General features: G+C 35.5%; 1 protein-coding gene across 3 annotated transcripts in view; it reads right to left on the reverse strand.

Moving 5' to 3' along the window:
* The window catches only part of GRIK2 (glutamate receptor, ionotropic, kainate 2), a 960,410-nt gene that overhangs the window by 536,079 nt on the left and 399,437 nt on the right, over positions 1-24,894 (reverse strand). For all 3 annotated transcript variants that reach the window (XM_006865837.1, XM_006865838.1, XM_006865839.1), the window contains exons 4-6: positions 21,733-21,914; positions 16,195-16,248; positions 12,371-12,544 (exon numbers count right to left, since the gene is read on the reverse strand). In XM_006865837.1, the coding sequence (XP_006865899.1) occupies positions 12,371-12,544; positions 16,195-16,248; positions 21,733-21,914 (410 nt within the window). The remainder of the gene's footprint in view (positions 1-12,370; positions 12,545-16,194; positions 16,249-21,732; positions 21,915-24,894) is intronic.

Consider the following 24,894-nt stretch of genomic DNA (forward strand, 5'->3'; position numbering starts at 1 on the left):
AATATAAGTACTTATATAAATATAAATTTCAAATATTCTAGCAAGTTTAAGGATTCTTTTATTTGACATTGCATTTAAATTATTGAGGTTACGTAAAGAGTTAAAATAAGATCTTAAAAGTGAAAATGTGAGGAAGCTTCAAAAAGTTTGTGGTTAAACAAAATAGAAACAGGAATTTTTCCATTAACTTTTTGAGGTCTCCTCACAAAAATGAAACTAATAAAAGAAATAATAGTTTTAATGATAATTATCACTAGTATACTCCAAGTCCATCTCCTATTTGAAAGTAGCTTAACTCTATATGGTTTTCCTTGAAGGCAAAAATAATAAAGAAAACATATTTTGTGTGTTTTAGAAATAGATCTTATCTTTCTGCAGTGAAGATTATGTTCTATATTGAATAATTTACCTGTTATTCAGAACTTCTCTGTGATATATTATGAATATTCATCTAAATAACATGATTTTGTGTTATTTATGGGACTCAATTCCATATATAATTCTGTTCTTTAATAATTTCAATCAGTGTTGTATAGTGTATTTTACTTGTTGTCAGGTGCCATTGAGTTGGAACCGACTCATAGCGACCCCATGCACAGCAGAACAAAACAATGTCCAATCCTGGGCCAACCTCACCACCGCTGCCACACTTGACGCCATCAATGATGCCACCTGGCCAATACATCTCGTTAGGGGTCTTCCCCTTTTTCTCTGACCCTCCACCTAACCCAGCACGACATCCTTCTCCAGCGACTGTTCTCTCCGGACAATATGTCCAAAGTATGAGAGACGAAGCTTAGCCATCCTGGCCTCCAAGGAGCACTCTGGCTGCACTTTTTCCAAAACAGATCTGTTGGTTCTTTTGGCAGTCCATGGCACTTTTAGTATTCTCCTCCAACACCACAACTCAAAGGCATCAATTCTTCTACAGTCTTTCTTATTCACTGTCCAGCTTCCGCATCCATATGAGGTTATTGAAAATACCATGGCTTGGGTCAGGCACACCTTACTATTCCTAAAATTTTGCATGCTAAATGTTGTATATTTATAGTTGTAAATTAAGTGACACAAAAATATAACCCAACTTTATTTCTTATTATTTCCAATATATTCCTCTAATCCATGACATTGAAGATTAAGTTAAATTTGCTGTAAACCTCATTCTAAAGCAGGTGCTAGCTCATTTTAAAAGTTCAGTGTATCTTTTCTTGATCACCTTGTATTCATATTTTACTTTTTGAGATGGCATTTGCTTTCTGAAATTTTATGCCTTGTCACCTCTATAAACTCTCTTGCTCTTATTAATTCTTCTGTGATGCCACCAGAAAGGGAATTCTAAATCTTAGAACATTTCTTTTCTAAGACTCTAGAATGTTAGACTTTTCTTTCTTGTTAGGGCATTGGATATTACCTCTTCTTGATGTACTTGACTGTCCTTTAAGGGTTCCTCCCTCCTGAACACCATAAATTTATTCCTATTTAAACATCCTCCCATCATTTGTGGTTGAGCTTATCTATATGTTACTATGTACTTGATAAATATAAAATATGCTGATGGAAGTTATGAGTTGAAATGTATTTATTCTTTACAAGCTTGTATTGCACAATCTTATATTAATTCTTGGAAGATAAATTTGGCTCTTCAGAGTAAAGGAGAAAATAAAAAGTCTCATGATTCAATCTTATTTTTTTCCAAGTGGCAAGTTTATGAAAAAATTGACCTAAAAAATTAGATGATTTTGAAGATAATGCTTCATTGCAATTGCCATCTTCCATGAGTGGAACAATTACTTAAAATAAAAACTCAATTTGTTTATCAATTTTAGATTTATGTCGATTATTTAATCTGCCAATAATCAGTCTGTTAGTGAAACAATGGAACTTGTTAGGTCATCTCAATTATTCATATTCAGATTGAATTTAGAGCTTTATGCATCATGGAAGATTAATAAGTACATAAGGTGAAAAAAAAAAAAATCCTGTTATCCAAGACACAAATTCCATGCCCTTTTACCATTAATTAATCCAGTCACGGATGTAATGAGTTCTGTTTATAGTGCTTCGTTTCACACTCTGAAGTATCTTGTACAAATGTTTCTGTCATTTGATTGCATCATAAACTTAAGAATTCTTTTTCTGTAGTAAATAAAGATAAGACTAGAACTAGCAGTTATGTTAGTACATTTTGTGAAATGTTATACATTTTCCAAAAAAAAATACTAAGTAATTATGTAAAATTCCTGGAAAGTATATGTCTGTTTCTTGCTATCACAAAATAACATGGAAAACAAAGAATTTCAAAGTGAATTTGGAGGAAATCTTAGAAAACAGAATCAAACAAAGAAATACTAAATTGAAGTCAGTAATTAAGGTTTGACTATGATTTTTACCCTAACAAAGATGTGCGATATGATCAGAGTAACACTCACGATTTTCTAATGGTTTCAGTTATCTAAGAATTATGAGGTGTGGTCTTGACTTTATTACCAAATCTTGCACGCCTGGAAAGGGCCTGGTGTACAATATAGATACAGTAGATATTGATCAACGAAGGGGTAACTGATTCATTATTTTGTTATTTTCTAATACCTTTCTCCTAGTTTTTTAGTGGAATATGAGGTTAAAACAAATTTTCAGAAATGCCTTTATTGATTTAAAAAATGGTGAGTTAGAATCATTGTCTAGTGTGGTCTTATATTTATTCTCATTTCATTTGAATCAAAGAAAACATATACAACTAATTATGATAAGGAGACAGCAGCAAAGGTAGACTTACTGTTTAATGGTGAATAAAAACCTGCCTGGTCATACTTTACTGTTCCATTGTCCTATTTTCATTGACTTTCCTGAAGGCAAATCATTGTACAGTAGCAGAGTGTAGTGCATGAGCTACCAGTGATGATATGTGCATACAAGATTAATTTAAGATAATCAAATCATGAAATAAATTACAAAATGTTCAGGCAGTGGTCTGCTGCTTAAATAAGTCATTGTTAGGAGGATCTTATAATTTAAACACATAAAAACTCACCTTTCATGAACATTCTGCCTTTCTTCATAAATGAGAATGAGAAACTACTCTTCCAACTCACTAAACTTGCACTGTTTAATTATGAGTGGATCTAAGATTTTGCCTTTTAAGGTTTTTGGGTTTTTTTCCAACAAATAATTAAGACTAGCTTAATTGCATTTTCCAAATGATCAGCTATCTTGATATAATATAATGCAAGTAGATAAATAAAAAGAACTGGTGTGGTGCTGTAGGATCCAAACCATAATATCAACAGTTCAAACTCACCAGCCATTCCTCAGAAACTCTATACAGGGTTACTATGAGTCAGAACCAACTCTACAGCACTTAGCAACAACAACAGATAAATTAAAAACTCTAGAGAATATAATCAGACAAATGAAAGGCCTAGTGATTACAACACAGATGAATTAAGCAAATGAACACACATTTATTCAATCAGGCAATAACTCTTTCATTATGAGCACCTATCTTACACTAGTCACTGAACTTCTTGTTGCTGTTAAATGCCATGGAGTCTTTTAGACTCATAGAGACCCTGTATAGGGTTTCTGAGGAGCAGCCGATGAGTTTGAACATGGATTTTGCAGTTCAAACCAACCTTGTGGTCCAGCACATTAACTCATTGCTCCACACCAGGACTCCAGTTACAGAGATGGTGTTGTTGTTAAGTGCCATTAAGTCTGTTCTAACACACAGCAACCCTGTATAGGGTTTCTGAGGAACAGCTATTAGGTTTGAACTGGCGATCTTGTGGTTTGCAGTCCAGTGCTGGTCCTACAAAGCCACACCAGGAGTCTAGTTACTAAATGAGGTACAGGGATCTCAAGGATGACATGACACTGTCCTTGCCTTTAAAGGAGTGTTAACCCAAACTAAAACATCAGTTATATTTCAACATGATGTTGTTATTAAGTGTCATGGAGTCGGTTCTGACTCAGCAGCCCTATCTATATAGAGTTTCCAAGGAGCGGCTATTGTGGTTATCAGTCCAGACCTTATCCTACAGTGTCACACCTAAAGTGAGTAAATAAAGAAACACACATGTAAAATGGAGGACTCAAAGCAGTTTTAAAGTAAAGCTAACAGATAACCAGAAAATTAAAGTACAAGTAGAAAATTCACTATGCATAAAGATGAAGATAGGCAGTTCTGACACTGAGGACTTCCAGTGCCGAAGTAGGTGGTGAGTCAGTGCTGCTGTGAATACTTGAAGAGTTGTTGTTGTTGTTAAGTGCTGTTGAGTCGGTTCTGACCCATAGCGACCCTGTACAGGGTTTCCGAGGCTGTAAATCTTTACGGGAGCAGAACGCCTCATCTTTCTCCCGCGGAGCATCTGGTAGTTTTGAACTGCTGGCCTTAAGGTTCACAGCCCGATTCGTAACCACTACGCTACCAGAGCTCCTTACTTGAAGAGTAGAAGGGTGAATTGGTTGGTCAGGAAGTAGGTAAATATGAGATTGAAAAAGTAGGCAGATCATGGAGAGCCTTGCAGGATTGACATATTAGCATATATTTCAGTTGTTAAATGATAAGAAGCCATGAAATATATTCTGGAAAGATCATGCTAGTAAATAGGTAGATGTAGGAGAAAGATGGCAAGACTGAGGTTTCAATAAGGATTTTTTTGAACAGTCAGGGCAGATCCTATTGTTGCTAAGCAACTTATTGTTGCTAAATATTGTTAAGTTGGTTCTGACTCATAGCAACCCTGTATAGGGTTTCAGAGGAGTGGCTGGTGAGCTTATGGTTCAAACTGATCTTGCAGTACAGCCCATTACCCCACAGCACCACACCAGGACCCCAGGGGAGAGCCTGTGAAAGCCTTAACCAAGGTACAGCTCTGGGGATCAAAAGAAGGTGGACAAGACTGACAAGGAAGACTTGACAATGCTTGATGATAGTTAGGATACGAAGAGGTGCAAGAAATACAGATAATAATTGGTATCCAGTGACAAATTTACTAAAGTCACAATCTCCATATGGTAATCAAAACGATATAGTCAGAAAAAATGATTTATGCCATAAATTTAAATTACCAAAGAGTACATGTACTGTCACATACCAGCACCAGAAAAAAAATTTAAAAGTTATTGATGATTGTTATCTATCGAAGGGTTTGTTATTGTTGTTAAATGCCGTCTGGTTGGTGCCCCTGTTTAGGGTGTAAGGAGACGCTGGTGAGTTTGAACCACCAGCCTTGAGGTTCAAACCGACCTTGCGGTCCAGTGTTTCATCCCACAGTGCCACACCTAGATTCCACTGGAGGGATTGTTGTTGTTGTTGTAAAGTGCTGTTGAATCCGTCACAACTCATAGTGACCTTGTATAGGATTACTGAGGAGCAGCTGGTGAGCTTGAACTGCCGAACTGGCGGTTCAAACCAACCTTGCAGACCAGCACATTAACCCTCGGTGCCCCACCAAAACTCCATTGAAAGGACTGGGGTCCCATTAATATTAATATGCGTAGGCATTTTGGGACAACAAGGAAGGACTGATGGAGTCCTGGTGTGGCGCTGCGGGTTAAATTTTATCCTGAGGTTATTGATTCTCTTAAGTGGAGATTGTTGGAACAAATCAATAATAAATATAACCAGAATCAATTTCTGCTGATATCACAAACTGAATTGCAATCCTACAGTAACTGTAGTTAGAGAACGGGATTGACAAAGTTTAGATTGAAAACTGAGGGAAATGTTACCTTTATCTAGTACATGGAAGTGAACTACAGAAATGTTCACAGAAAGAGGCACACACACGCTACCAATTTATCCATTGCTGTTGAATTGATTCTAACTCTATGTTAATTGATTCTAACTGTTGAATTGATTCTAACTCTATGATTTATCCATTGCTGTTGAATTAATTCATGGTAACTCTATGTCATATTTACTGAGCTTTATGGGGGATTTTTCCTTGTAATCTTTATAGAGTCCTGGTGTGGTACTGTAGTATAATATGCTGGACTGCAAAGTCCGTTTAAGCCACAAGGTCAGTTAAACTCGAAAGGTTTGCTATGAGGAGGAATCAAATCCATGGCACTTAACAACAACAAACTTTATGGATTTATGCCTTTTTTTCCCACCACACCAGTAGGTGGTTCATAACAGCAACTTTTTCGATAGCAATTAAGTGTAAACAATTTGCACTGAAAGAGACCTACATCTCATTGCTGTTAAGTGTCTTTTAGTAGATTCCAATTCATAGTGCCTCTCTAGAGTATTTCCCACTGTGTAGAGGGTTTCTGAGGAAAAGCTGGTAGGTTTGAACCTCCGACTTTATGATGAGCAGTCCAGTGATTATCCTATAGCACCACACTTTCTGCACCCCTTGTTGTTAGGTGCCATTGAGTCGGTACCAACTCATAGTGGCCCCACGCATAACAGAATGAAGCCTTGCCTGGTCCTGGGCCAACAGCACAATCATTGCCATGCTTAAGCCCAATGATGCTGCCACTTGGCCAGTCCATCTCGCTGGGTGTCTTCCTCTTTTTCCCTGACCCACCACCTTACCAATCATGATATTCTGCTCCAGTGACTTGTCCCTCCTGACAATATGTCCAAAGTATGAGAGACAAAGTTTGGCCATCCTGGCCTCCAAGGAGCACTCTGGCTGCACTTCTTCCAACACAGATCTATTGGTTCTTTTGGCAGCCCATGGCACCTTCAATATTCTCCTCCAACACCATAACTCAAATGCATCATTTTTTCTACGGTCTTCCTTATTTACTCTCAGCTTTCGCATGCATATGAGGTTATTGAAAATATCATGACTTGGTTGAGGCACACCTTAGTCTTCAAGCTGACATCTTTGCTCTTAAACAATTCTACACCCTGGTGGTAGTGGTGGTTATGTACCATGGAGTCGATTCTGACTCATAGCAACTTTGTACAGGGTTTCCAAGTCTGTAAATCTTTAGGGGAGCAGAAAGCCACATCTTTCTTCCATGGAACAGCTGGTAGTTTCAGACTTCTGATCGTGAGTTTAGCAGTCTGACTCATAATCACTACACTACCAGAGCTCCTTTTTCACCCCTAGGACTATGGAAATATATGAGAACTTAATAGAGAATGCAAAGTAGAGACTGGCCTCATTTCTGGGGAGGAGTTCATAACACTAACTAGGTGGAAATTTTGGGGCACAGGAAAAAGTAGGAGAAAGGTGACATTATTGGAAAGGGAAAAACATACGAAGAATGGGATTAGGTTCATTACTTCCTCCTTGACTAGATCAGATTTAGATGCACTGTGTGACTTGGTTACTTGGTTGCTCTTACAATAAATGAACATAAAATTTTGTTGAACTACTAACATTAATGCTTAATGTGCTGAACCCAGAGACCACAGAAGAACAACAATGGCTTCCAGAAAATCAATCTTGCATTCTATCATCATTTGGCTGATAAACAGTTAAGTCAAGGGTCAATTGAGGTGTTAACTCAATCAGAAAAACTTCTTATGAATCAAATTCTTTGTTTCCTTTTTTAGCTCAAACATACAGAAAGGATATGAAAATATAAGCACTATGATCTTACATAGTGACAAATGACTATGATACTGATAATAATAGGTCTTGTTCCAAACTAGGGACTTTGCTGATAATCTTGTTTCTTTATGAGACCATTTTGGGGGGAGGGGAGGTTGGTGAAGGGAGAACAAGAGATATATAAACACTGAGACATCATAAATTGACTGAAAGGAATTTTGCCAATGTCTCAATGCCAGGCTATAATTCTTTTCATTTCTAACTCAAACCTTCTCCATTTCCAGACACCACTCAAGATAGAAATAGCCTTTTTTTCCCTCTAAGCATTGCAAGATTTAAGAAAATGTTTACTATACAACGTTAAATGGAGAAAAATAATGCTCATGCAAGACAATTGAGCTTCCGAGGAGCAGCTGTTAATTTTGAACCACCATCCTTGAGGTTCAAACTGACTTTGTAGTCTAGCATATTACAATGATAGTAAAATGTAATTGGATTAGTCATTAAGTCTTGATAAATGAAGACCCTGCAAATGAGGAAGTTCGTTTAAAAATTAGCCGAGATGACCTCATGGTCCTAGAAGGAGAACATAATGTGCTTAAGCCCACCCAGATAGTTATCTCAAGAACTAAGCAGATTGGATCCTAAAAGGTGGAATGTTTGAGAAGGATTATTGCCTGATTATTTCCTTTTTCATAAAGGGAGAATATTTGAAGAAGTTTATTGATTTTTTCAGAGGAAAAAAAAAAAGCCATTTTTATGTTAAAATAGATTGTGTACCCTATATAAGGTGCCCGCTCTTCATAATGGACAGGATGGTCTTGAGAAACTACTCTCTCTGTCCTCCAGACTGTTGTTGTTGTTGTTATGTGCTGTGGAGTCGGTTCCGACTCATAGCGACCCTGTACAGGGTTTCCGAAGCTATAAATCTGTACCGGAGCAGAAAGCCTCATCTTTCTCCCGTGGAACAGCTGGTAGTTTCGAACTGCTGACGTTGTGGTTCACAGCCTGATTGGTAACCACTACTCTACTAGACTGCTAGCTTTCTGTTAATAAAGTTTGGATTGGATCTCTCCCCAATCTCTGTGATTAACTACAGTGGCAGGTGGCAAGCCCTTGTTGCAGTTTGTCAACAACATCATACCAGAATTCCAAGGATTCCTGGTGTGGTGCCTTAGGATAAGCACTTGACCATAGGATCCTTTTAATAGGATCGTTTTGAACTACAAAGTCAGTGGTTCAAACTCTCCTGCCACTCCTCAGAAACCCTATAGAGGGTCCAAAGAAAAGATCTGAAAATATATTATCAATTTTCAAAATGTGAAATTGTGAAAACTAATCAATCTGTGTTAATTTTGCAAGAAATCTTTATCTCGATAATAAATTTCATGTCCACTTCCTAGAAAACAAATTGTTCTCTATAATCTGTTTTTATACAAAATAAAATAAATTGTTGGTACATAATTTTAGACGGTAAATATTTTTCAAAAAGATCTCATACAATATATTTATCTTCAATCTTCTCATTAAATAAATGCCTTATGTACATTTATAGATGAAGTATTTATGTCTTACAGTAGTACCTTAAATAATAAACACATAAATGAAGGGGTAAATATTCCCTATTATTTGAAAACTTTCCATTTTTCTTCTTATTCAATATGCTATTTAAGATACTTTTCATGACTACACCAAAAGGAAGAATATTGGCATTGAACATTCTTCTACAAATTTCTATAAACCAAATTTTCAGTGAAGAGGAACATTTGTCTTCAGTCTATTGTCATTCTCTCATTTATCCACTCCCACCAAACCACTTGCCATTTGAGAACAATTGACATGAATAAAGATGAAACAGAGGAGCAGAGACATCTTGACTAAGACAGAACCCAAATCTCTAGTCCTTACTCCTGTTATTTTAAATCCACTTTCTAGAGGTCAACTTTCTCCAAGAGCCCCTACTTTCTTGGATAAGAAATTAAAACGCTTCTCTCTGTGTTTATCAGTCCATGTAGGTTACTCATAATTAGGAAGGATTTCAATACAAAAGATGATATTTAGACTTCAACACAGAGAATCAAAGAAGTTAAGTAATTTTTATTATTTTTATATGTAAAGAAGCACAGTGAACATGTCAATGTTAGTACTTTAGCACCATTATAATGTATAAAGATTTTAGGGGATGTTCACGTTATTGTTGTTAGAGTGCCATGGAGTCAGTTCCGACCCATAACAACCCTATAGTAGAGTTTCCTAGGAGCAGCTGGTGAGCTTGAACCTCTGACTTTGCAGTTCAAACCGACTTTGCAGTCCAACATATTGACTCACAGCGCCCCACCAGGACTCCCTCAGAGGACAGAAGTATCAAATTATTATGATGTCTGTTGACTCACCCTTCCTGAAATAATTTTTAAGGATTTTTTTAAATAACTGAAATAATAAGATATTCATCCCGAGATTTAAAAATGGTAAACACAGTGCGAAAAGAGCACGTATGGAAAAAAAAATGCACAAATAATTATAATAATAGTTGATAGTATACATTTTAATTTAAAAATAGGATTGCTTTATTATGTTCCATGAGTTTAATTCATCTATCACCTTTAAATGGTGAATAAAGTATAATATTTGTAATCTTTTTTAGATTGTAGTTTTGTTTTGTTTTTTAATCTGGAAAATTTTTCATTTTTAAGTTATTATCTTTTTTCCTCTCAGAAAAGTGTATCTTAGGTTAATACCAAAATAAAGGAACTGGTCAATCATCTCTTTAAATACAAAGAAGTGAAAAATCTCATTACTACTTAAAAAAATAATAATAATGTATAGATAAATAAGTACATTTTCAAATTCTAGGAGGCACTTTTTCTCACACAAAAAAGAAAACAAACATTTTCTTTCAGTCTAAAGTTTGGAGTCTTTGGGGCAACCATAATTTTTTTCACAACTTCTATAAGAGGCACTCATAAATCTTGTTTTAAAGGAAGAAAATCAAACTTTTCCTTATCTTGCACCATATGAAGAGCATATGTGTTGAATCCCCACATTAGCAATTAATATAAATATTATAATTATAACAAAATTTTTTGTTCACAGAGGATGCCTAGAGAAGATGCATGTTCATAAAGTTTTCCTTTATGTTGTTGGTGTTCAGTGCTATGGAGCCAATTCTGACCCATAGCGACTCTGTATAGAATTTCTTAGGAGTGGCTGATGAGCTTGAACTACTGGCTTTGCAGTTTAAACCGACCTTGTAGTCCAGCGCATTAACCCACAGGTCCAGGTAAGTTTAATGACGTAAGAAATGTACATATTGCCGCTGTTTGAACTGCAAGGTCGGCGGTTCAAACTCACCAGCTACTCCTTGGAAACCCTATACAGGGTCGCTATGGGTAGGAATCGACTTGACGGCACTCAACAACAACAACAATAAGGTAAGGAGCTCTTTTTGTACGGTTGTGGTTATGAATCGGGCTGCGAACCTCAAGGTCAGCAGTTCTAAACTCCAGCTGTTCCGCGGGAGAACGATGAGGCTTTTAAACCTCAGAAACCCTGTACAGGAGCGCTATGAGTCGGAACCGACTCCACAGCACACCACCACCACCATAAGGTAAGGAGCTCTGGTAGCTTAATGATTACGAGTTGGGCTGTTAACCTCAAGGTCAGCAGTTCGAAACTACCAGCGAATTACGTTGTAGATGAGGCGTTCTGCTCCAGTGAAAATTTACAGACTTGGAAGCCCTCTGCCGGGTTGCTATGATTCAGTACCAACTCTACAACACACCACTACCACCATCACATAAGGTAGGTCATTAATTGATTACATGAAATATAAGTAGTCTGAATCAAGATATGTTATAAATATCAAATATACTTTCAAAGACTTTAAAGTTTTTTAAAAACTTCATAGGAAAAAAATGTAAAATATATGTCAATTTTTATTTTGATAATGTTTAACTAATAGTTTTTTATATAACGATTAAGAAAATAAAATACATTGATTTGTAACTGTTTCTGTTGTTAATGTAACAATTACATAGGTAACTCAGATTTCCCATTGGATAGCATTATAAACAACTAAAGATTAAAAGTATATAAAAGCTGTGTCCTTATTACAGTATATGAAGTAAAACCAGCTTCTAGTGTTAGTCTTGAAAATGCCAAATGACTTCTCAAATCAGTTATGAGCGGAATTAGAGAAACATGGTTATCATGGTTATCATAGCATCCAAGATAAGTGCTGAAGCAATCTAAAGTTATACTCTTTATAAATTCTAGGACCAAGAACCTAGGATGGGGACACTATAAAAAAACAAAATAAAATAAAAAAGTTTATTTTATTTTTTACTTGGATTTATTTGTGTTTTTAAAACACACACACACACACAAATGTTTTGATCTAAAAAAAAAAAAAAGGTTAGTCTTGAGCATTAAAGAATGAATAACTTCTAGGGAGATTTTTGTGTGATGTAATTTTCCCGTATAATATTAGTTATCAGAAGTCACCATAACAAAGAACACTCATATATTGATAGTTAAGATCACAAGCTTATCAGGTTAATCTCATCAGTCTAATTTGTCCAATATAGGGCACTAATTGATTTTAGAAAAATCCCTACTTGTACTATTCCAACAATAGCTGTAACATCTTTGGAGATTCTTGGATGGAAGTGTCAAACAAACTTGCCATACAAGATTGATTTAAATATCTGTTAATTGAATTGTGGGCAATAATAGCTCTGATATCATGACTGTAATGCCAAACAATTAAATCAAAATTTAGATCCTGAAGACTTAACGATTTATGCATTACTATTTAGAAACATACAAACTGAACTTTAAATAGAGATTCATACCGTCATAAATCCATCCAGCAAACCTGAATCAGGTTTCGGAGGTGCTTGCAAACGTTCCATAGACCACTTTTCGATGATGGAGGAGACTTGAGTATTTTCTGTATTTAATATTCGGAACCCTGTCATGTTAACACCACTGTATCGGTAGGGCTCTACGTCAAGAGCAAAGAGGTCCTGAAAGACAAATCCCTCTGTGTTATTATCGGTGAGTATATTCATAGGCATGCATTATTGAAATAGTCATTTATTCTTGTTTCCCTTTGAATAACTGACACCATTGTGACTCAAGCGATGTTAAGCATCAAAAATCACCAGGACTCACAAAGTCTCTCCTTTTGCCTTGCCAATGAAAATATGTGCTCTGTATATGTGTATATAAGGAGCTCTGGTAGTGTAGTGGTTACAAATTGAGTTGTGAACCACAAAGTCAGCAGTTCGAAACCACCAGCTGTTCCACAGGAGAAAGATGAGGCTTTCTGCTCCTGTAAATATTTACAGCCTTGGAAACCCTATACAGGGTCACTATGAGTCGCAACCAACTCCAAGGCACATAACCACCACCACATATATGTATATAAAGTATTCTCATTCCACAAAGAGAACCAGAGCCTCTTCTATAGCCTACCTCCACTCTGCTGATAATAGTTTGTTCTTAAAAGTAATAGTTCACTTTTAACTGACGAAAGGTATTTTTAATGCCCTGATCAATTTACTGGTTATTGCCATTTTGTTTTGTTTTGTTGTGGGTTGTGTGTGTTTAAAGCAGGTTATTGATATGAGATCTATCTAATAACACCTATGAAGAATTTGAGAGACAAAATCAAGAATAAGAGTGATGTTTTTGGTTGCAGAAAACTTGTAGCTACAGTGTCTTAATCTGACTCAACAATTTCGTCAAAATAGCACCTTAGATTTCAGGTGACCTTTCCAGTCTGTATACTCTCTCACTTTCCCTTTGGTTTTTCCCAGTGACCTGAGACCAAAGCCATCAGTGAAGAGATGTAGTCATGAGAAGATAGATGCAGTATATGGAAATTGTGCCCTCTTTCAAGCTATCATTAGCTAGTCTTCATATTTTAAGGACAACCTTGAAAACCAGGGTAATATTAATGTTGTTGATCCTGGTCACAGTGGGTCCTAACTCATGCAGCTACACTAGTCTAGATAACGGGAATAAAATTCAGTGGCAAGCAACCGACTTTGATCTGTGTCATGCTTTGTGCTATGAAAGGAAAATGATAAGTAAACAGGGAAGATTAAGGTGTTTTGTTTTTCCTCTTCATTGTTAACAATCTCGCCAGGGAGATATTATATGTTACAGGAATAAATAAATAAATGTATGATTGTATATGTTAAGAAGTAGTTTTTGTTGTTGTTAAATGCCATTGAGTCAGTCCTGACTCACAGTGACCCTTTATAGGGTTTCTGAGGAGTGTCTGGTGAGCTTGAACTGCCAATCTTGCAGTTCAAACCAATCTTGCAATCCAGTGCATTAAGCCACAGCACTACCCTAGGACTCCATGCTAAGACGTGGCAAGTAGAAGGAATGTAAAAAGAGCCAGTACAAAAAAAAAAAAAATCACTTTCAATCTTTCAAGAAGTTATCAAGAACAATTTCACAGAGCAGAAGGAATCTAAGCTGCCATTACTTAATGGCCACAATTTTAATAGGCAAAACAGCAAAAAAGAAGTCATTCCAAGCGTGAGTGAAAAAGACTCATACATTAAAAAACATAGACTTATTCAGGAGACTGATCTAGATCTGTATGTAAAAGAGAATTCATGAAGGAGAACAGTAGTCAAAATGAAAAAGAAAAAAATGAAAAGGTTACATTAAATTCAAACTACAAAAGGCCTATCATTGAAGCCCAATAAATTCAAATGTATTCTAAACTAGAATACTCACTCTTTTTCCTTATTGAAAGATATTTTTGGTGTTCCCCAAGTCTTATGATTGTGAGAGAACTGAGTTGCAACAGCATTGATAAATAATTTGCTGATGAGTGAAGACTCCTACTCCCTTTCTACCTGTCTGTTATCACTAACTTTTTCATACCCTACAGAAAGTCACCTGGGAGGAAGAGATGTAGAGATACAGCAGAATCAGTCCCACTTGTACCAGTAAATTACAACCTCCTACACAAAATATCTCCAATAAAGGAAAGAGTTGTTATCATAGGAAGTTATTGCTAGTGGCCTAAATTTGAGCTATCTGAGTGGGCAGGGTTTTCAAGATTCCTAGAAGCAAGGACACGATAGGAAAACATTTAATTAACAGAAATAAAGCTTTGATTAGACTGGTGACTATAAGAATGGAGAATATGGATCCTACAAAAGTCAATAGAATTTTGTTGATAATACAGAAAGAGTCAGAGGTAATGGAAGTTTTGAAGGGAATCAGAAGAGGCATCAACTTAGAAAGTAAGACATGTTCCAGATATATTAGCATTTGAATTTAGATGTTGGTAAAGACCATCCAAAGAACAAACAAACATGTCTTGGAATAATAGTCTTTAGATGGGAGAATAGCAAGACTTCCTCTCATATACTGGACATGTTATCAGGAGGGATCGGTCCCTAGTAAAATACATCATGCTTAGTAAAGTAGAAAGTAGCAAAAAAGAAGACCTTCAACAAGACCCAGTGACTAGGGTAATGGGCAGTAATTGTGAAGATGCTGTAGGACTGAGCAATGTTTCTGTTGTGCAGGAAGTTGCTACGACTCAGAACTGACAGAACCTGACAACAACAAGAAGATATACTTAGATACATTTATTTTAGATCTGAGAGCACGGTGACTCCATACGATAAGCACTGGACTATGAACCACAGATCCAGAGTTTTAGCCGAACTGTCCTCCAGGGGAGAAAGAAGAAGCTTTCTGCTCGTACAAAGATTTCAAAGCCTCAGAAATTCTATAAAAAGTTGCTAGGAGTGGCCACCAATTTGAAGGCACTTACTTAACAACAACAATTTTAGATATATTGAAATTATCTTAATGTCAAGAGAATTAAAATTTCAGTTAGGTAGTAACATGTATTTCAGAACTATACAGAAGGTTATCTAGATCTCATTTCAACAAAAGCAATAACTGAAGTTTATAACACATGGTATTCAAAAATAATTGAAGGCAGAAGAAGAAAATACAATGCAGCCCTAAATTTAGAAATACTCTCATATTTTGGGAATGGTTGGGTTAGAATTAGTGAAAGAGACAGAGAATTGTTTCACACACAAAGGAAACCAAGATAATACATTGCTGGGGAAACAGATCTCAGAGTACATAGGGTTAGTGAAATGGTAAAGTAGGATTTTTGTGCATATAAAGAAAAATTTGCTTGAAGACAAAAGATAAAGGTAGCCTTCAATTTGCTACTGGCAAATTACAGCATATTGACTTTTTAAAACTCAAACTAAACTTAGGCAAAAAAGGACAAACAATTTAATCTATTTAAAGGTGTGCTCCAATAAGCCTGGTTTTCATAAGGAGAACTGAGCCAACAACAAAAGAATTTGTACTTCTCTAAAACATCAATTTCTCAGAAAACTAATTTTAAAATCTTCCATTTACTTTGAAGAACATCTAAAATAATATAAAACTCAGACATATAATGTTTTAAATTGATATCAAAAACAATATTACTTCAAAATCATCAGTTTACTACCGAGAGTTATTAGTTCTCTCTAATGATAACTTCTTGTCTTTTATGTATTTTTTCTTTTATAAAATATACCACTTTTTCTCACAAAATCCCATAGTATGACTAAATGCCATAATAATACAATTTAGAGCATCAGCTTTTGTCTTTTAATAAGTTACTTACCAGAGTGGTAAAGATATAATGATAGTATTCTGTCATCATTCCCATAGCTAATGCCTAAGAAGTAAAGAAAATATAGAAATTCATTAAATAAAACAAATTAAATATCACTGAAGGTACACATTATATGAGCTATCTATTTCAATAGGATAAGTGAGAACAAAATAGTAGAAAGTAATGGGATATCAGTCTATAATCACATGATTTTAAAATTGGGTCAAACTAAATCTTTTGTGTGAGATTATTGTTGTGAAGTGCCTTTGAGTCCATTCCAACTCATAGAGACCCTGTACAGGGTTTCTGAGGAGCATCTGGTGGATTTGAACCACTGGCCTTATAGTTAGCAGTTCAATGCTCATCCTACAGCACTATACCAGGACTTCTGAAGGAATTTCTAACCAATTATCTTGATAGAAAAGCTATTAGTTGAATGCTTGCAATTGTAAAACTTATATAGCTTTACATATAAAAGGAATCATTACATAATGACACAAAACTTGAAATAAGCACTTCTTAGATCATTATATTTGCAATGTCTCCACTATAAAAACTATAATGAAGAGTACATTTTGTTTTGATGAACACTATTACCCAACAAGAAAAAAAGTACTACAGAGTACAATGCCAATAGGATTATTTTGGTTACTTTAGAGACATTTTCTTAGCATTCATGATGCAAATGTAAATCATGACTATTATTTTTAAAGTACAAATAATTAAGTAAATGTTATTTGTTTTATTAGAACAGTTTCAAATTACTATGTTTTATTGTACACTTCAATCATCACTCTTCAACAAGCCTATCAATCTTATAGCAAAGAATTTTGGGATAGAACTTATGGTGATGGGAAGTGTTCATGCCATTTTCCTCTTTTGAAGTACTTGCTTATCATCACCAACTACTGTTTATTGGTAATTTAAAAGTGATAAATTTTTAACAGAATGAAGAACTGTTAGCAGGAAACAAGTATTTTTAGGTGCACCTAATGTACTTCCACAAACCACTGATAAAATAATTTACTAAATATCTGCCCCAGTAAAACTCTTTGTACTCTATGTATGGTGGTGGTGGTGTGCCATGGAGTTGTGAGCCTGCACAGGGTTTCTGAGGCTGTAAACTGTTAGGGGAGCAGAAAGCCTCATCTTTCTACCATGGAACAGCTGGCAGTTTCAAAGTGCTGGCCCTGAGATTAGCAGCCCAACTCTAACCACTACCAGTATTATGCTTAAATACTGGCATTTAACAATAAGTGTAATAAAAGGTATAGTTCTATAACAGAAGCTGATAAAAAGGGATAGGTATTTGTAAAAAATTAAAAGCAGACAAGGAGGCTTCAAAAAGTTTGTGGAAATATTCCGTTATCTTTTAACTTGTTTATCCATTAACTTTTTGAAGCCCTCTAGAAAACAGTATATAAAAGAAGGGAGAAACAATGGTTAATGAAAGGTTGTTGTTGTTAAGTGCCATTGTGTCGATTCCGACCCATAACGACCCTGTATAGAGTTTCACCGACCTTACAGTTCAAATGGCTTTGCAGTCTGGTGCATTAACCCACAGCACCACACCAGACTATCAAGGAGTTGGTCAGAGGAAGGAAACTTAGGACCAGATCACCAAGTAATATTTTCCAAATATTTAGAAATAATATAAGTCAATGAAGTTTGCTTCTTAAGCAAATAAAAGAAAATCTGTTGTTAAAAAAAAAAAAAAATTACAAGATCATCTTTGTAGAAGGTAAGGTTCCTTATGATTATGTATAGAAAGCTTCCCATCTCCAGAATGACTCGACAGTTTAGTATTATGCTTATCAATATTTTTCACATTATTAACTCAATGGTTGGTGGTGGATATTTGTCATTGACTCGGTTCCAAATCACAGCAAGTCTATATAGGGTTTTCAAGGCTATAAATCTTTATGGGAGCAGAACATCTCATCTTTCTCCCATGAAGCCACTGGTAGATTTAAACAGCTGACCTTGTGTCTAGCAGCCCAGCTGGTAATCCACTGCATTAACAGCATTCCTACTAACTCAGTAGGTATAGAAGCTAAGATATTGAAAGAAATAGTGATTCCTATATATGATTATAAGTAACTGCAAGGTCGGCAGTTCAAGCTCACCAGCTGCTCCTTGGAAACCCTATACAGGGTAGCTGTGGGTCAGAACCAACTCGACGGCACTTAGCAAAAATAAAGACAATCTGAAAACCAGAGCATTTCAGACCAGTGCATGAAAATGTGAGGTGGAAGTGGAGGGAAGGCAAGAGTGTGGGAGTGGGACTGCATCGGATGTAGTATTCTGCACTGGTCACCAGTTTCTCCTTTGAAAAATTTATGTCAGGGATAACTATGGACAGTTTGTGGATTTCACTGACCTCCTGCAGCCTTTGATTCTGATGACAAAAATTTGTTAATGAACTATAATATACGAATGCAATGGCAATATGTAGCTTTTTCTGATTGGGTACTTACAACGTCAATTTATTAACAACAACAAAAAAAAAAGAATTAACAGGAAACTCCTGAATGATTAGTTAATAATTTCCAGTGGTATAACCAAACAAAAAACAAACAAACAAACAAAAAACTGTTGTAGATCTTTACTGTTTAATTATAGTATTTATGTCTTGTCTTGTCTTGTCTTGTCACTGCATTTGAATGAAGTGGATGCATGGCTCATACCATATTAAAGAGAATAAAAGTAGTTTCTTCATACATGCAAATAATAAAGAAAGGCTTTAGTAGAAAAGTGTTTACACTATATCCTTCCTCTAGAAAAACTCTGGAGTAAGTTTTTTCTAAAATAAAGGTAGTAGACATCCAAACATTTAACTGGCATGGTGTTAACAGTGCTACAGAAATGTTAGCATATGTAGTTATTTATGTGTACACTCTACAACCAGCTTACCCTTCAGTTCAAACCCAGAAATTACATTGCTCAAATTTCATAATTTGGGGGCAGAGGGCTATACTTTGTTCACATTACTTAAATTTTAATTTTTTATTCAACTTTTTTGCTTTTCTGGGAGTTTGTCTGTGAGAGAAAGATGTGGCTTTCTGGTCACTTAAAGTTTAACCGCCTGGAAAACGTTATGCAGGGTGGCTTTGAGTTGGAACGGACTCCACAGCAGGCACAAGACCACTCCTACCACCACCAGCTATTTGCATTTGCTTTTACGTTTTTCCATGTTAAAATGTTTTAAGTTATTGATTACCACTTTTTGTGTGTGTTAATATGACTTGTAAAGCTTTACTGTATAGAAGTTTGGTCCTTACCTAGTGGATTCTTTGACAAATCTGGATAAAGGGGGCATTAGCTGCTATCGAGACATGTGCATAAATCAATTAAATCTCAACTTGCCTCGAAAGAAATCTAGTCAACCCTAAGTTTCATTCATTTTCATGACTGTGAGGTAACCAGCAATATAGAGATGTTGTTTTTGTTGTTAAGTACCAGTGATTTGGTTCCAATTCACTGCAATCCCATATAGGGTTTGGACAACTGACCTTGAGGTTAACAGTCCAGTGCTTATCCTATAGTGCCACACCAGCATTCCGATACAGACAAAAGTAAAGGTATTTCCAGGCAGGACCATCTCAAATCCACTGCTGCTTAATAGTTAATGAAAGCTCTATTAATTTAAACAAAGAAAGCTAACCCAATTAAGTCCATCCTTTTTTTCTGGACACTCCTAATATTTGCTCTTGAATTAATCAATCTAGACTTGTCAAAAGCTCATCTATGTTTGCTCTCCTCTACCATTTCCTTGGGGTCCCATCACCAGGCAATGTTGAGGAAATAGAAATGTTATGTTATAAAAAAGCACCCTTTTAAAGATATTGTTTTATTTACAAAAAGGAAATTGCTTCAATGAGGGTCTAAAACAATACCCTCTGGGACTATTGTTTGTTGTTTTATTGCTGTCACATTGGTTCCGACTCATAGCAACCCCAGATAGGGTTTCTGAGGAGTGGCTGGTAGATTTGAACCACTGTCCTTGCAGTTCAAACCAACCTTGCAATCTAGTGCTTATCCATCTATGTGATCAACCTCTAGCCAGAATGACAGGAGCATGTGTCACTTTTCATTGCTCTCATTTTTCAGCTACTAGATTCATTAATTTTTTTTAATCCTCTATTGTATAGATTTGAAATAATCTAATTTCCTTTTACAAACAGAGCAGTGTACACAAAAGAAAAACAGAATAAACTAAAAGATATAGTCAACAGAAGGCAGAATGGAAGTTTGACTAGGGTAATGGATACTCTCACCTTCCAGACAGCAAAACAAGTAGAGTTAGGGGTTTTAGAGTAAAGACAACTAATAATTTACGTATTCTTTAGGATCCTAGAGAAAGTAGACCAAAGCTATAGCACTGAAATAGTAGAGTGCCACTCATTCCACACACAAATATAAACAACCAGTCTTTCCAAGTCTGTGTGGACTAATTGTGATCGAGAATTGCTTTAGTAGTATGTGAAAATAACATTTTATTTAATTTATGAAATAAAGAAAAAAATATATGCTTTATCACCCAAATATAACACTAGAATAATTTTCCAAAATCTAATTAAATATTTTACTATAACAAAGCCAACATTCATATTGGAAGACTGAGCAAACATCTGCCTAATAAATTAAGCTTGTTATAACAGACAGTTACATTTTATGGAATATAATTCAACACCTGAATCTGCATAACACTAAATACATGAGAGGTTTCCAGGCAGTCAACTAATCTCAAACCAATATGTTGTCAGTCTAATGTGAATAAAAGAGTTTGGAAAACAAAGTTCAAAGACCTGAATTCAAATGCATCCAAACTCTAACTCCTAGTAAGTGAATGATCTTATACTAGCCATCTAACTTCCAGCTTCAGTGTCCTTATTCATAAAATACACATTATCCCAGGTTGTTATTTAGGTCTGAAAATGGCCGAAATAACATTAAGGGATTTTACTGCTATGAATTGTCTTACTTAATTGATTTAGAATACTTTTTGTTTTAAGTAAACAGTGCTTTATCGGCAATGAATATGTATTAATATCACTAAATGGAATATAAATTAATCCCATCTCTGCTATTGCATTGATCAAGTTACATAAGCTTACTCAGATCATTTCTTTATTTGAAAAGTGGAGATAGCCTATACTTCATTTGACCGTGGTGATGTTGATACAAAATCAAATATGTAAGGTATTATGTTGTAGAGCTGCTCAATTGTTGACTCAGATTCTTCCTTCATTTCAGAAGCAAAACAAGTCTCTATCCCATTAAAACATATCCACATTAACCAACAGTATTGTCACTAACTAGCTATTTGAAAATAACCTCAAAACTCAGACAACCTGTTTTGAAAACCATCAGTACTTTTCCAAACCAATGGAATGAAAGTAATTGTTAGGCTGTCTATTAAAAATTACATCAAAGTGGTATCTCATATTTTTATAAAATGACTGTATGATGCTAACACATTGATAGAAAAACCAGATCACATAAATGTCATAAATACACTAAGAATTTAAGCAACTTAATGATTACCTGTTTCAAAATGCCTGCTGCCATTTCATGGCTACAGTCAAAGATTACGTGAAATTCCTTGCCTCTTTTCATCTCTTTTAGTAAAGGTTTTGCATCCTTTGTATCAGCAGGCAACTGACGGATTTTAAGTCGAAGATTGTATCTTGATGGAGCTTTGATGAGCTCTTGCAAACGAATGAGGCCTTTAATGAAAATAGAGAAAAATAGTAATCATTAATACTAAAAAAAAATATCACAAAACATGTTTACTAAAGAACATGATTTTCTTGACCAGGTACATGCACATTTCATGGTATCACCACTGAAATTTCAGTTCTGAAGTCTAGATCTTTGTTAAAATCTGTGTTAAAAGAATACGCTCTGATATTCTTTAATATATTTTTCAAATAATTAAATACATGAGAATAAGTTGACATAAACATTTAAAATATATAAAAGAATATACAGTAAACTAGTCTCCCATCATATACCAATATTATTCCTCATTGGAGTCATAGTTTTAAATATTATTCTTCCATAATATAGACTCTACATTTACAATATATATGCACACATATAGTTTTGTTTTATATTTTACATTAATGATTATTTTGTGACAATTTCTTGTTGCTGCTAGGTACCATTGAGTCAGTTTTGACATATAGTCACCCTAAGCCCTACAGAACAAACTATCATTCAGTCCTTTGCCATCCTCACAATTATTATTACTTTTGAGCCCATTGTTTATGCCACAGTGTCAGTCCTTCTCCTTGGGGGTTTTCCTCTTTTTCTCTGACCCTCCATTTTATCTAGCATGATGTCCTTCTCCAGGGACTGGTCCCACTGATAACATGTCTAGACGAAGTCTGTTCATCCTGACTTACAAGGAGCATTCTGACTGCACTTCTTCCAAGAAAGATTTGTTTGTTCTTCTGGCAAGCCATAGTTCTTTTAATATTCTTGTCCAACACCATACTTCAGATGCATCAGTTCTTCATGGTATTCCTTAGTCTTTCTTTAAAAGTTGGTGACTATTGTTCTAGTTTGTCCTTAATGAACACTGTACTTTCTACTAGACATAATTTATGAAACTTCAGTGTTGTTAGACGTTCTGATTCTTTCTTGTTATTTTTTTTTTTCTTTTGCAAGTAATGCTACAATAAATTAACTGTACACAATATTTGGGGCATATGCAATGGTAAAATAACTCCTTTATAAAGTAGATTCTAAGTAGCTTGAACCAAAATTATTTATTTAAAAAATAAAACTTAAATTCCTTTGGTATTATTTTCTAGGGATATTTACTTCAGAAACCAATAATAATGTAGTCATTAGTAAAGCAAACATACTCCTAAAACCTTAATTGTAAGTTTTAAAAATACAAATTGATAGGTATATTTTCAATAGGTCAGACAATTGTGATGCATTTTTAAATAAAAGAGAAAAATCATTTAATTTATTCCTGTATATAATCTTCAAGTAATGAAACCAATTTAAAAATAGATACAAAAGACCCAATATCTAGCAGTGTGAGGCTAAAAAGAGACTATCTAAGTGTATTCTTGTTCAGGCCAAACTAAGCAATATTCTTTTCTCTTCTGTCTAATTGCACATTCATCTAACCCTTTTTATCTCTATCTCATTTCTAATTTTCTAACTCTCTATTTGTATTTTTCCTTAAAGTCACTTTCATGAATATTCTTATAACAAATAATTTAAAAACAACTTGCAAATAATTAATCTGGGTCTATTATTCTCACTTATTTTCTCTTTTTATGTGTTTTACTTAAGTCTGGAAACAGGAATAAAAATACCTTCTAAGAAATAACAGTCTATGTACTGAAAGAACATAAAAAACTCTTGAGAATAAAAATCTAGAGCTAAGAACATTTTCATTGTTTGATTAATAAATAATAAATTAGGTGGGGAGGCAGCAAGATGTTAGACTGTGCAGACCCTACACAAAGATACAGGTAACCAAATGAAGCAGATGCCGATGACAGTACAGGAACTCTATGTTTCTGACAGAGGGATAGAGAGGTGAACTGGATGCTTACTAGCTGAGCAGTCTTGACAAAAATAAAAGATGGGTGATATTAACCTGTGACCAAATGGGTACAGCAATCTGGAGCTTTTCTGACCAGCTTCAGAGACAAGAAGATGTATCAGCATTGCAGAAATATACCTGTGGCTCACAGAGACAAAGGTGTATCTTTTTTTCATGTTCCCTACACTTCCCTACAGTCCTGGTGTGATGCTGTAAGATAAGCACTGGGCCACAAAGTCAGTTTGAATCACAAGGTTGGCAGTTCAAACTCACCAGCCACTCCTCTGAAACCATATACAGGGTCACTATCAGAAGCAACTTGACAGCACTTAACAACAACAACATAGTCCCCTGGTGTGCAGAGATGAGGCTAGCCCCCACCTATGTATACCCCTATTCTCCCAGTTGATAGAGTTACAAGGAGCACCTTGGTTGTGGACCCAATTAAAGGAGGGGAAACTGTCAGCAAATCATTGACAAATTAGCCATGGCTTTGCCTATGTAATAATCTACAAAATACTTGGGCCCCTCTACAAATCTGCAGAGTCAACCCAGGTCAATCCTGGGCTTACCCTTACTAGAATCAACTGAACAGACATGTTGTTGTTGTTGTTGTTAAGTGTCATTGAGTTGGCTCCAACTCATAGTGACCCTGTATAGGGTTTCCAAAGAGTGGCTGGTAATTTGAATTGCTAACTTGCTGTTCAAACTGACCTTGCTGTCCAGTGCTCATCCTACAGCACCACACTTCACTGTGACTTATGATGAAGGGGAGGGCAATATACAAGAAGAGGGAGGTTGACATAAGAATGATGGAGAAAGGTGAAGATATTGGGAGGTATGCAAAGGTTAAAGGGGAGAAAGGCAAATAGTGATACACACACAACCTTGGAGCAACAGTCTTCTGTGTGCAAATACATGGACAGAAAGACACAGGCTGAATAGGTATGGCAGGAAGCATGAGGTATCTATTTATTTGTATATACCGCACATATATAAGCGTTTGAAAAGGATATTTGTATACGGGTAACCACAGAGAGGAAGCAGGACAACTGTCATTGCATGGAGGGGATTGCAATCATTGAGATGAAACAAAATGTATGAATTGTTTAAGGTCAAACTGATGATCTTGTCTG

The sequence above is a fragment of the Chrysochloris asiatica genome, unplaced genomic scaffold (assembly GCF_000296735.1).
Source record: "Chrysochloris asiatica unplaced genomic scaffold, ChrAsi1.0 scaffold00084, whole genome shotgun sequence".
Lineage (NCBI taxonomy): Eukaryota > Metazoa > Chordata > Mammalia > Afrosoricida > Chrysochloridae > Chrysochloris > Chrysochloris asiatica.